This window comes from Sarcophilus harrisii, chromosome 6, assembly GCF_902635505.1.
Source record: "Sarcophilus harrisii chromosome 6, mSarHar1.11, whole genome shotgun sequence".
In the NCBI taxonomy this organism is placed as follows: Eukaryota; Metazoa; Chordata; class Mammalia; order Dasyuromorphia; family Dasyuridae; genus Sarcophilus; species Sarcophilus harrisii.
The window spans coordinates 144,688,904-144,703,872 of record NC_045431.1 but is presented as its reverse complement, the minus strand read 5'-3'; the positions used below and the strand labels follow the sequence as shown (position 1 = coordinate 144,703,872).

The 14,969-nt window shown below is 34.5% G+C and overlaps 1 protein-coding gene across 1 annotated transcript; it reads left to right on the top strand.

The window, feature by feature from the left end:
* Positions 1-293: 293 nt before the first annotated feature.
* LOC100927969 (all-trans-retinol dehydrogenase [NAD(+)] ADH7-like) lies at positions 294-13,876 on the top strand. Its single transcript, XM_031941906.1, is given in 8 exon segments — positions 294-542; positions 1,978-2,065; positions 2,164-2,380; positions 5,320-5,580; positions 8,603-8,672; positions 8,675-8,737; positions 11,414-11,552; positions 13,682-13,876. Coding segments are annotated over 8 exon segments (999 nt in total). The 5' UTR covers positions 294-406; the 3' UTR covers positions 13,707-13,876.
* The last annotated feature ends 1,093 nt before the right edge of the window (positions 13,877-14,969 follow it).

Genomic DNA, 14,969 nt, shown 5'->3' with positions numbered 1-14,969 from the left:
ATCATCCCAGGGGAAAATGTTATGTGAGATAAATCTAAAAAAAAATCCAAATTATGTAGATCTTTAATGAGATGATCACACCTTGGCTGGTTCCTCCATTTGAGCATGTCATGTCATGTCATATACCATATTCCCACCCTGTTGGGTCATATTCCTTCATGATGAAAGCACCCTCAGGACAAGAACTTTAGAGTTGGCAAAGCACCCAACTCAATGGAAAGCACTGACATGTGTGTGTGTGTGTGTGTGTGTGTGTGTGTGTGTGTTGTGTGTGTGTACACAAGAGGATTGTCTTTAAATATAAACTGTATTTCACTTTAAAATGATCTAAGTAACTCCTCTCCTGCTCTGCCCAGGATGTCCTGTTACCTACAGGTTCAGTCATCTTTCTCTTTCCTTGCAGATCATGGCCACAGGGATCTGTCATATAGATGACCACGCGATCACTGGAGCGATGCCTGCTAGATTTCCAGTATTTGTGGGACATGAAGCAGCTGGGATTGTAGAGAGTATTGGAGAAGGGGTTACCACTGTGAAACCAGGTGAGCAGAGGTTTTTAACTCTGGTACTATGAGTTTCTTTTTTCCAAAAACAATTTTTAATGACTATTTCTTTTTTTCTTTATTAAATTGTGGAACAAAACAAGAATTTCCATAACATAATAAAATAAAAAAGATTGCTCATGAAATTGTATTTCAATATAATTGGTTTCCTTTGTAATCCTATATATATTTTCTTTTATGCATTTAAAAACCTTATCCTGTGTTATAATGTCATGAATTTACATTCTGCCATTAGTATATATTTGCTATGTGACTCTATGCAGGTAATTAATCCTCTAAAACTCTCTAAAAAATGTAAGTTGTAAAATAGTTTTCTTGAGACTTACTTGAATTGATGCTGAGTGAAATGAGTAGAACAAGGAGATCATTGTACACATCAACAACAAGATTATACAATTATCAATTCTGATGGATGGGCTCTTTTCAACAATGAGGTGATTGAGGACAGTTCTAATGATCTTGTGATGAAGAGAACCATCTACACCCAGAGAGAGAACTGTGAGAACTGAGTCTGAATCACAACATACCATTTTCATTCTTTTTGTTGTTGTTCGCTAGGATTTTGTTTTCTTTCTCATTTTTTTCCCTTTTTGATCTGATTTTTCTTGTGCAACAAGATAATTGTATGAACACCAATACATACATATATTGAATTTAACATATATTTTTAACATGTTTAACATATATTGGATTGCTTACCATCTAGGGGAAGGGGTGGGAGAAGAAATTTGGAACACAAGGATTTGCAAGGGTCAATGTTGAAAAATTATTCATGCATATGTTTTGAAAATAAAAAGCTTTAATAAAAAATTAGTTTTCTCTAATGGTTGAAGCTATTCTCCCAACTTATGTTAAATTGTAATTTCAGGTGCTCAGAGTATGGTTTCTTTTCTAAAAATTTATCCATATTTATCTATCAATATATCTACTTGAATATATTTTATTACTTTGGTGATTAAGCTATTAAAGCATTATTTAGTTATTAAAGCATTGTTTAGAAAATATTGCCATTTTAATAAATTCATATATATGCATATACATCAACACCATACACAAATACACACGAATACAAACACAGAGAGATCATTTTAGGTAATTGGTATTTATGCATTTGTTTATTTGCTTTGTTCTACTGAATAAACAGGGCCATGTCATTCAGAGGATTAAATTTAGAGTCAGTGAGCCTGAATATTAAATACCAATTCTGCTGCTTACCTAAATTTTATTTATTTTATTCCAAACTTAAAGAAACATAGCCTACATTATATACTTCTTCATATCAGCCCAAACATACATGCAATCCTCAAACACCTAAGATGGATGCCAGGCATATGGTAAATGCCCCCAAAATCTTAATTAATTTGGCTATTTTTAAAGGCGGTTCTTAAGCAATGTTTCATATAATCTTTTCCAGGAGATAAAGTCATTCCACTCTGTCTGCCACAGTGTGGAAAATGTTCCACATGCATGCATCCTAAGGGCAATTGGTGTGTGAAGACTGAGTGAGTATCATTTCTACTGAGATTTCATTTTAATTTTTCTATTACTAATGAACATTTAAGCTGCATTTACTTACTGTAGTCTTTAATGTATTGAATAGTGTAACCGGTAAGGGAGTATTGTCTGATGGCACAAGCAAATTTACCTGCAAAGGGAAGCCCGTATACCACTACTTGAGCACCAGTACCTTCTCTGAATACACAGTGGTGGAGGAAAGTTCAGTGGCTAAAATCGATGCTGCTGCTCCCCTGGAGAAGGTGTGTTTAATTGGCTGTGGATTCTCCACCGGCTACGGGGCTGCAATGAAAACTGCCCAGGTAAGAATGTTCATGATGTAGTTCATGGAAGATGCTTTCTTTGGCATAATAAACTTTTGCGTAGATGCTAAAAGTTTCAAAACACAAGGCTTTTTATCATTTTGTTACTATCTGTACAGTATTAGACACCTGAACATTGAAATATCCAGCTAATCATCCAAATGCCTTTGTTTCCACAAATACAAACATATAGAGACAAAAACATTTAGACAATTGGAATTGTTATTCTTCAATGGGAGATAATTTTGGCTTTAGGAATGGTTTCTAATACATTATATCAACGATTTGGATGCATTTCTATTGTCAAATGAATAAGTGAGTGAATGAATAGATTAAAAAACATTTATTAAACAGTCACTATGAGCAAAATATAAGGTAAATATATAGAAAAGAATGCTAATCACTGCCCTACAGGTGCTCATATTTTAATGGGGAAATCAAAACCTATAACAGGTTTCTATTACAAATCAAAAATGTGCATTAGGAAATGAAAATAATACATAGTGAAATTTCCTCTGTTTGGATGTCACAAAGTTGCATTTTCTATCGATTGAACACAATGGGCCTGATTTTTTTAAGCTAAAAATTTCCTCCATTCAATCTATTCCAAGAACTCTCCCTAATTTGAGGTAGGCTTTTAAGAACTATACCAACAGAACTGAAGGTCTGATAGGTTGTACCATGGAAGAAACATTTCTACTACAGTTCTGTCAACATACAGACTATCTTTTCCAAAGACCTGCCTATCTAAGTACGGAAAATCTCATCACGAGTAGGCAGACCATTTGATGATGAATTATTTTGCCACCGAAAATAATTTTTGAAAGCACAAAATAGTGGCTATTGTAGTATAGAAGCTATCTCTTTCTAGTGACAGTATGAGAATGGTGAACACTGGGGCACAGGGTGCTAAGCAACACAGTTTTTAGAAACTCTATAGATCATATATGACATCCGAATACAATGATGAATAAGAAAAAAGGAAATAAGCATTTGTGAAGTACCTACTACGTGCTAGGCATTATGTTAAACACTTTATAATATTTAATCCTTATGACAACTCTGCAAGGTAAGTGCTATTATGATATCCATTTTACAGTTGAGGAAACTGAGGCAGATAGCAGGTAAATGACTTGCCTACCTCACACAGCTAGTGAGTGTCTGAGACCAGATTTGAGCTCACATTTTCTTGACTCCAGGCCCAGTATTCTGTGTATTATACCACCTATTTGTCTTAGATAGGATATATTAATAGACTTATTGAATCTGAAAATTTTCAGTTTCAAAAGAATTTCACATTCTCCTTGGAGAAAAAAATGAAGAAGTTTGTGGATTCAAGTTTGTTTGATTCAAGAGTGAATCTAAAGGCATCAAGAAACATCACTTTGGGGGTGTCTTCATTATACAAATACTTCTGTGTTTGTTTTTGTGCAGCATCAGTGGGTATTCATAGTTTAATTAGGAAATGGCAGCAAGAAGCATACCTCCTTACTAGGAAGTATGAAATGAGAGGAATGATGTCTTCTCTTCCCCAATACCTTTAAAATAATAATGTTATATTGCACCTGTGAAGCATATTAGTGAAGTAGAACATTGAAGTGAATGATAGTAGGCAGTATATAATCCACTGAACTGGGGTCTTGACCTGGTTGCTCTTTGGGAAGGAGGTCTAAAAGAACTGTATTTGGTGGGTATCTCAGCACATTTTCTATAGTTAATGATCCAGTTAATGATCCAGACAATGCCAGCAAAAAATTATTTCTGAGGTATGATTGTGTTTCAAAATGTCCTCAAGGTATATTCTAAAAAATAAGATATGATTAAGTTTTTTTTTAATACAATTAACAAATTCCCCCGAAGGTGTTTTCAAAATTTTTGGTTCTACATCTACACTAATTACTTCTTTCAGAACTATCTTTTATGGATGATCTGATGTTAATGGCCAGTCACTTCTTAACAGGTTTCAACATCATCTTAGAATAACTCAAGAATAATCTATTCTAGTTTTAAAATGAACACAATTCCTTTGCTTTCTATTTTCCTAAATTCTTGCTGCTTTCCATGCAGTTGATGTTTAATTAATCTTGGCTATATTTGAATTTTTTGTTCACTTGTGTTCAATACCATATAAAAAGATATCACTGAGAAAATGTATGATTGGTAAAGAAAGTAGGCTGGTTACATGGTGAGAAATGTTGATTACAGATAGCTGAAGGGATGTATTGGTCTCCACTGAATGTAAAGAGACCCAGATAAAGTCCTTTGGGGCATTGGATAGATTTTTCCATACAGATTCAATCATAAGATATGGGCAAGAATCTGCTAGAATAATCAATTATAGTTATGCTGTGATTTAACACCATAGTATTACCATTATTGTTGCTTTCATAGCTTCAGTGAAACATGGTTGATAAGCAGAAGTCAACCAATTAATCAACAAGCATCTGTTAAAGGTCTACTGTGTTCCAGGCACTGAGCTAGATCCTGGGGGTATAAAAAGAACAATTGAAACATCCCTGTCCCAAACAAGTTTACCTTCTCTAAAAGGAAATAATATATTCAGAGTAAGCAAAAATACTTGGGTGGAGCAGAATAAAGGAGACACTGGGATAGAAGAATCAAGGAATATCTGATGGAGATTTAAGTAAGGTTCTTGTGGTAATGATATGGTTATAAATTCTTCTTCCTCCATAAGTACCTACATGTGTTCCTTTCATGACAATTTTTAAGGTGGCAGATAGAATGTAGATTGCTCCATCTCTAATATCTGAATTGTCTATGTTTTTAATCCTGTGAAAATATCACTATCAGAATCAGTTTACTACTTGCTATAAGCTGGTTTGCTCTAGGTTTCATGTTTCTCAATATTTTCAGTACAACCTTGTTATTACTGATACAATCATTAATTTCTAAAGTTTTATCTTTTTTCATGACCATAGGTGACTCCTGGATCTACTTGTGCTGTTTTTGGGCTGGGAGGAGTTGATCTCTCAGTTATTATGGGCTGTAAAGCAGCTGGTGCTTCCAGGATCATTGGAATTGACCTTAACAAAGACAAATTTGATAAAGCCAAATCTGTAGGAGCCACTGAGTGCATCAGTCCTAAGGACTACACAAAGCCCATCAATGAAGTACTGAATGAAATGACTAACAATTCTGTCGGGTATACCTTTGAAGTTGTTGGGCGCCTTGAAACCATGGTAAGTCAGCAAGAATGGAGGATTTGGAGGGGCTCAGCTAAATGGTCAACCTCAGGTCAAAGTTAAGCAATAATAGACTTTACCTTCCAATAATTTGATTTATTTAAAAGGATCCTTAGGACACAGATCTTATCCAGACAAAAACTGAGTTTGTAGAAACAAGTTTTAATCAGCCAATAAGAATTAAAGAAGCATGTGCAAGTATTGGGCTAGTTTCTGGACTTCCAAATCCAAAAGTGAGTCAGTGTTTGTCTTCAAGGAACTTATATTATACTAGAAGGAGATAACAGCTATATCAGAGTGAGAGAAGGGAGTATTGACTCATATGGATTAAGGATGGAGGCTAGATTGTCATGTCATTTCTAGGGGGAATGGTAGTATTGCTATGATTGCTGTTCTTACAACAGGAGCAAGACACATAAGGTTGGAGATGTGGGTTCAATCATATTGGTATTGGGCCAGATACAATTTGGAGTGTTATCTGACTAGATATGATAATTGAGGGTAGTTCTCATTTGTTTAACCACTGACCAGTATATTTAGAAATTGACCAATTATATTTGAAGTATAAGATCAGGCTTTCATTATTGAAGTCAAGTAGAGAACTGCATTATCTTCTTTTAAAAATTTTAATTTTGATGTGAATACTCTTTTTCTCCAATGCATGTAAAATAGTTTTTCACATTTTTTATAAAAGTTGCAAATTTTTTCTCTTCCTCTCTTCTCTCAAAGAAATTCCAAAAATATACATATTTTCCTAAATAATGATAATACTTAATAGTTGCATACTGTTTTACTTTCTTTTAGGTACTATGTTAAATACTTAACAATTATTATGTCATTTAATCCTCACAACACCCCTAGGAAGTAGATGCTATTTCATACCTGTTTTATAGATGAGGAAACTGAGGCAAACAGGTTAAGTGATTTGTTTAATAAATGTCAGAGGCTGACTCAAGGCCCAGCACAAATAATTTTCAAAAGACTTCATCCTATCAGGAAGGTGCTATTCTCACTCACATTTGACAGATGAGAATTTTCCCTGGATCACACGGCTAGTAAGCATTTTAGTCCAGATTTGAAATCAAATCTTCTGCACTTCAGGCCCAGCAATTTATCCATTGTCCCATGCAGCTGTCTAATGAGGAGAAAAGAAGTCCATTCATTTGACTTGAAAGAGTTTAACCTGCCCCACTGATCTCCCTGAAAGGCACAGGAAAGGAAAGATGGAGCCAGGGGCCATCTTGGTGGTTATATGTTCCCAAGGAATCCTTGCCCTTTCACTCCTCACTCTCCCCATCTGGGATTTCTGCTTGTTGATGTGTAAATCAGCCTTGGCAAAGGGACTTTCAGATTAGCTCATGGACCCTGACCTCAGATTACCAAGCAAGGACTGAAACCCCAGTCTCAGTAAGTATGTTTGTTCCCAGATTCAATTAAGGGGCTTTAATGATGGCCCAAGGGTGGTTTGTAGGAAAGAGAGGAATTTAGAGGGGTTGAGCTAAAGTCCCTGGCAATCACTGTTGGACAGGAAAATTTTTTTTACAATCCCACTGTTGATGCTCTTCAGTGACTTAGTGTATGTAACTCCTAATTAATGATGGTTGCCTGTCCTTAATGGACTTTGCTTCAATTCTTACCTAATACCATTTAAATTTATTATGAGGATAATTGATAGCATGCCTAATTAAACTTTTACAGTAGTAATATATTTGCACTAGGTATTATTAGGAGTCGAAATAAATTTAAACAACTTCTGCATGATCTCTAGGGAATGCTGAGAACAATTGCATTAGTAAGATCAGTGATTAAGTTTTGGCAAATACCTTGGAGAGAGAGGGATGAGAGAGAGAGGCAGAAAGAAAGACAGACAGACAGACAGAGACAGAGTGAGAGAGAGAGACAGAGAGAGAAAAAGAGAGAGAGGAAGAAGAAAGTAGAGGAGGGAAGGAGGGAAGAAAGAAGAGAAGGAGGGAAGAAGGAAAGGAAGGAGGAAGAAAAAAGGAAGGGAGGGAGGAAGGAAGGGAGGAAGAGAAAAGGAGCGAATACTCATAAATGCCCTATATTAATCTCAGTTTATAAGAAACAGGAAATTTCTTCTCCAGTGCACATATGTTTCCTATTTCTTTTTAAATCTTTCATGAAAAATCAACAGAGAGAATGCCTCAAAGATTTTCAGTACTGTTTTATTATTCATTCATCTTAGGCTGTGTGATTCATGGAACTTGTTTGAGAAGTACTGGAACCACTAAGAAGAGAAATGAAAAAAAAAAAACCCACAAATTCCCAACTCAGAAAAACCATCAAAGTTTCCATACCTGAGTTTAAATCCTGGCTCTGCCACATGTTCCCTTGAGACCTTAGGAGAGCTGCTTACCTCTCTAACCATCAGTCTCTTCATCTTTAAAATGAGGGGCATTTTCTCAAAGAATCCTAAAGTCTTTTCTAGCTCTAAATCTGTGATCCTATGACTCTTAACTTCTGTTTCCTACCTTGAGGGAGAAAATGTTTATAGCAGGAAGACCACAAACTTCAGGGCCTATGCAATATTTAAAATGGGTTTCATTTTATAAGAAATTAAAATTATGTAAGCATGTGGAGGCATGCTTTAATTTTTAAACAAATGATTCCTCATGCCTGGAATGGGCTCCCTCTTGGTTTCTACTTCATAGAAATGCAAATTCTCCTAAAATCTCAACTTAAATGCATCATTTTTCATGTTACCCCAGCTGCTAGCACCTCTTCCACACCACAAAATTAACATTTTTCTTCAATTATTGGCTCTCTACATCTTCTCATACTTTAAGCGAACATGTCATCTCCCCTCTACACATATACTAAAGTAAGATCCTAAAAAGCAGGAATCATTTCACCTACTATCTGACAAACAGTAAGCCCCAAAAAGAAATTTGATTCCCTTATTTAGGAGACTACTCATTGATGGCGATGGATAAGGCATAGATCCTTTTCCATTCTGATAGACACTATAAGGAATACATTTTTCTCTTTCACTGTACATCAGATTGATGCCCTGACTTCCTGCCATATGAGCTACGGGACGAGTGTGGTGGTAGGAGCTCCTCCATCATCTAAATGCTCACCTACGATCCCATGCTGCTATTCACTGGGCGCACCTGGAAAGGATGTGCTTTTGGAGGTATGTGCACAAGAAATGGGAGGTATTCATTCAGATATGTGTGAGAAATTGTACTGAGCATTGGCCATATAAATACAAGAAGGAAAGGGAAGATAATAAGATGGAACAGAACAGAAGGGGAAAGAAAGTCCTTTCTCTCAAGTAGCTTCTATCCTAATGGGGAATAATAGCACATAAAAGAAAACTGGAGAAGTGGGAAGTGCAGGGGTAAAGGATAGTTCCTAGTCAGAAGAGAAATGAGCGTGGATGGCATTGGCTCCTTTTTAATAGTGGTCTTGAGCAAGGAACTCAAAACAGAAGAGGGGTCACAGATATGGTGACAGCTTTAGAATGAGAAGAATATTGGAAATAGAAGAGACTTGACATTTCCATATGTCCCTTGCCAAGTGAGAGAAAGCCTATAATGTCATAATATTTTAACAAGCATGTCATTGCCAAAAAAAGGAAAATCTTTGAGATATTTAGAGAACTCTTTCTATAGAGATACATATATATATATATATTTAGAGCAGGAAAAGCAGGGAGAGAAATAGCTAATTCTTCCACTGATTGTCTCAATACCATCACTCAATTCAAATTTTCAAAATGTTTAATTCATTTTGAGTTAGTTCATAGACATATTTTCCCTAGAAAATGTTTTTGTGGCTATAATTAATGTTTAGGCTAATTTTTATTTGATTTCTTTTATCTCAATTTCACTTCTAACACACCTAGAACAAGAGAGCTACCTCCTGTAACAAAGAAGAAAAAAATAAAGGGAGTTGGGAAGTTCACCAAATTAACATATTAAAAAGTTTGACACTATAGGAAAAGCTCTGCACCTGACTCTTTGTGATCTCAGGTCCATGGAGTTTTCTTTGTTCACCATATTCCACAAAAAGTCTTAAACTTTGACTTAAAAGCTTCAAAAACTTTTATCCTCTCATTATTTTTAAGTTTTCATTTTTTACATAGTTCCCACATTGACAAACTTCACATAAGGGGGCTCTGGTGATTATAACATATATAAAAACCCTTTATTCTTTGGTTTCATGAATGATTCTCTGCCTTCAACTTTCAGCTAGGCTGTCAGTTACAGTTACAATCACAGTTACAGTTACTGGACAATCACTTCATTTCTATTTACCTCAATTTCTCAACTCTAAAATAGAGATCACAATAGCACTTACCTCACATGATTATTGAAGGATCAAATGAAATAACATTTAGAAAAAGCACTTAGCCACAAAGTCTGGCACATAGTGGGTGCTGTATAAATGTTTAATCACCTCCCCTTCTCTCTCCTAATTGTTCAAATTATCTAAGAATACTTTCTAAAATAGCTATTTAAAAGACATGAAAAAAACTCCTAGTGATCAAACTAGAATGAGAGATTGAGTTGTAGAATCTGTTTCTTGACCTGGATGAGGAGAAAAGAAAAAGGCTAATTTTCATTTCTAATAAATGGTGATGATATTGCACTAACTTATTGTTGGGAAGATGAAATGAGACAGTTTACATAGAGCATTTTGTAAATTAAAATGCATAGAGACAAAACCCATCAAAATCATGTCAATTCATCAGAATCTGGTGTGATTAAAATGGATATAGGAGGAAGTCCTGATTCTGATATTAACTAGTTAGGTGACTGAGAAGACATTTATCTTTCCTGAACCTTAGTTTCTCAATATTAAAATAGTTGAAGAAGAAATCAGTCAGTCAGTCAGTCTTAGTGCTAAGAGCTGAGGTTACAGTCTAATGAAGATATTGGGAAAAACCTGTCTATATAAACAAGATGTATGCAGAATAAATGAGAGATAGTCAATAGAGAGAAGGAAGTAGCATTAAGCACAGCATGAAGAGGAATCAGGAAAGACTACTCATAGAATGAGATCTTAGCTGAGAAATTAAGAAGCCAGGAAACAGAGGGGAGGAGGAAGAGTATTTTAGGTGTGGAAAAAGACCAGTGGAAAATACCCAGATGGAGTGTCTCCTGTGAGAAACACTAAATAGGAAAATGTTATTGGATCACAAAATGAGAGTATGTGGGCAAGGAGGTGTAATAACTAAATATTTTACCAAGTTGTTTTAATATAAGAATTTTGCAAATTATAAAGATCTATATAGATATGAACTATTTTTCCATTACTTAAGTTCCCTAAGGACATGATCAGTATAAGGAGGATTCATGATGGCATAAAACTTTTGTTAGTTGGTAAAGGATATGATAGTAAAAAGCTTGGGCTGCCCTCGCCCCCAATTTACTCTTTTCTTGCAAAAAAAAATGTTTTATAGAATCCAAGAATGTCATTAGAAGTTTTTTATTCAAAAAGATATCATTCAAAGGTTAAGTCTAGGGAAATATACTTAAATGATCAATGGATTGTTAATTCTATTTATTTAGGTTTGAAACTAGTACAGATGGCAACTTTCCTCCTACTCCTGCACCCTCACACATACACAATTTCTCATCCTGGGTAGTTTTTATCCATTTAGTCCTGTAAATCCTAACTAGGCAAGCCCATCCACATTGTGTTTTGAAGGACTATGGAAATGTTTAATCTTTTTGAAGAGATCCTTTGCTTTCTATTGTGCCCCATCACCATGCCTGGAACATACTAAGCACTTGATTAATGTTTGCCAACTGATTTTTAAAAATTGTATAGATAATAATATATTGGTATTTAATTTTTTAAGGTTGGAAAAGCAGAGATGATCTCCCAAAACTAGTGTCTGATTTTATGGCAAAGAAATTTGACTTGGACGAGTTAATAACCCATGTTTTGCCTTTTAATAAAATCAAGGAAGGATTTGACTTACTCTACAAAGGAGAAAGGTAAATATTTTAATGTTGGTCATACCAAAAATTTCAATGTGCATAATATATCTTTGTATGTTTCATCATCCTATATACATGATATTTGAGATTTCAAAAATATAAAAATCCTTGTGAGATTAATATTAAGAGATACATACATATATACACATGTGTATATACATGAATGTTTATGCCTATATCCCTATATACACATATGTATATGCACATATATCCATGTGTATATATATTCATAAACACCTATATGCTCTCATGTACATTATATAAACATAATACATATACAATGTTTATTTATGTATATATATATATATATATATATATATATATATATATCCCTCCCCCTTGGTAATTTGTACATTTTTTTTCATTCATTGGTTCTATTAAATTCTGTTGTTTTTGTTTTTGTTTTTGTTTTTTCACAAAATTGGAGGTCACTTTGATGATGTCAACTAGGTTCAGTGTAGTAAAAAGGATGCCAAATATAAAGTCAAATGACCTGGATTCAAATTATTTACCTTACCCCTTACAATCATGTGACTTCATGAATGGTGAGTCACTTCATGTCTCTGATAGGGTTGGTCTTGAAGATGGCTAAAGTCTCTGAGTCGTGATTTTATGGCATAACTTGTGATATTTGTAGTAACTAAGAATTCTTGACATTGTACCCTGATACTCCTAGGAAGATGAAAGTGATTTTCCTTTTTTTTTTTTTTTTTTTTTTTTGCTGAGGCAATTGGGGTTAAGTGACTTGCTCAGGGTCACACAGCCAGGAAGTGTTAAGTATCTGAGGTCAAATTTGAACTCAGATCCTGGTGACTTAGGGATGGTGCTCTATCCACTGCACCACCTAACTTCCCCAGAAGATGAAAGTGAACAAGGATGCAAATGACTTGAATGTAAATAACTCAGATTTTATTTAAATTTTTTAAACAATTGACTCAAATTTCCTTTTTGTCCTTTTAATCTCCTCACAATTGAAAAAAGAAAAGTAAAACAAAATTCTTGTAACAAATATGCAAAGTCAATCAAAACCAATTTCTCTAGTGGCCATATCCAAAAATTTTGTCTCAATCATTTGCACTCTTGAGTTTTTTACCCTGCATCTCATGTTTCATTATGAGTGTTCTAGAATTGTATTGATCCCAGTTTTTAAGTCTTTAAAGCTGTTTTTTGCAATATTGATGCTATCAATTATTTTCTTGGTGCTGCTCATTCTCCTATATTTCACTTCCTAAAAGTATTCCAAAATTTCTCTGAGACCATCCCCTTCACTTTTTCTTACATTATAATGCTATTCTATAATATTCATATACCATAATTTACTCAGCCATTACTCAATTAATGGGCTTCCATTTTATTCTCAATTCTTTGCCACTACAAAAAGTGCTGCTATAAATACTCTGTACATAAGGAATTTTTTCCTCTCCTTGAATGCAGACTTAGTAGAAGTAGCACTGGCTCAAATGGTATGCAGAGTTTAGAATCTTTTCCCAATCCCTTCATTTTACAGAATAGGAATAAGGCTCTAGAAGACCAGAGAAGTGGCTGAGTTTGATCTTTATGCTTTAGGTAAAAGCCAGCAATTTGAGGCAAAAGTTCCCATTTTGAATGTCAACATTCCACTTGCATTTAATGGCATCTCATGTAGGAGATTATAATCTCTTACTTGAATGAGAGAAGAAGAAAGCAATTTTTATGAGAAAAACTTATTGCTCTGTCTCAGTTCTTCTTCTTTGCAAGAACAGCTGTACATTGTGTTTTCCTGGTAGCAAAGGCTCATGGGTGGTAGATTTAGATATTGGACAGACTTTAGAGCTCATCTATTCCAAACCTTTCACTTTCTATGTGTGAAAACTGAGCCCTGGTTGTGGATCTAAAATACCTCCCTTTTTACAGATCTGGAGACTAGGAAAAATGGCATTAGGCCTCACCCCCCTGCATCTCTCAGACTTCTAAAGTTTCCCACTGGGCTTCACTAGTTGATCTTCCAGATCCCTCCTTTATTTAAAGAGATACTACACTTATTATCTATATGCATACATAGTTTTAATCAGGACTTGGTACTAAGTTCTCTTTATTAAAAGATATAGAAACAAGATATTAACAGCATTTGACATCTTCTATTTCAGCATTCGAACAGTGCTTCTGATGTGAGCTCCTAAGAGGCAGGAGGTATATGTGCATCTATCAGCAGCTGGCTCTTTCTCGTGTATTTTGCTTTCCTATAATTATGATGGAATATGTGTGCTATCTTATATGAGTTGAACACAAAACAGAAATTGAGTACATTGGAATAAATAAACTTTTTTTTCCAAAATAAGTGATTAACATTGTCTTTGACACCATTTAATTTATCTGGGATAATAGTAGGATGTTCATGTTGTTATTTTTTTAATTTGTAGAAAATAGGCCCTAGATTGGAATATCAGTAAAAGACATACGTTCACTGATGCTGACTGAAATAGGAATTTTAAGTGAAATACCAGATTCTTGGATAAAAAGTAATAAAAGTTTTAAAGATTATTCAAGGATTGGAAAGGATTCCCATCACCTATTTTCAAGCTAGTCATTGGATGGAGTGGGACAGTGCTAAAATGAAGCACTGGGAAGACTTTTCAAGCCATATTTATTCCACAGAAAACCTAGGCCTGACTTCTCCTTTCTTTTTTCCTTTTATGTATCAAAGTAGATGGATACTTATAAAAAATACATTTAAAAATAAATTTCATCTAAGTAACATTGTTTATCACATGAAATAAATATGTATGTACACATATATACATATGTAATACAAATGCAAATATATGTATGTTTTAATTCAAGGAAAGTATGTCATACATTTCAATTCAATTCAGTTTAGCATGCCTTTAATAACCCTTTGTTTGTGCCAGGTGCTAGACTGAGCACTGAACATATAAAAGCAAAAATGAAATAATTCCTGCCCTCAAGGAACTGATTTCATATGCATTGAATATTTTCCTAATTTACTCCAAAAGACATTATGAAATGATTAGATGGAAATGAAAAAGGAGAATATAGAATTGGAGAAAGAAAAATATTTCTATAAGGAATGACTCACAGAAAAAAAAAAATAGCTGCCTTTTCACCATTTGGAATTGCATGTCAGAATAGACAATTTTCAAATTAAGATATGCATATAAACTTTTCTGGATGGGAAATTCAGCATGATATTTTCACAAATACTTGCCTGTGTAGAAATTAATCCACTCTACAATTTTTGGGTACAGGATTTATGTGTCATAGATGACTTTTGAGTTCCTTCTTGCTTTACTATTTTAAGAGATAAGGCATTTCATTCATGCACACACTTCCTTCTCTTTTGGAGAACACACTCATCCTACATTGTACTGTTTTCCATGGACTAACAATTCTCTGATGATGAAACTCCTTCATGCG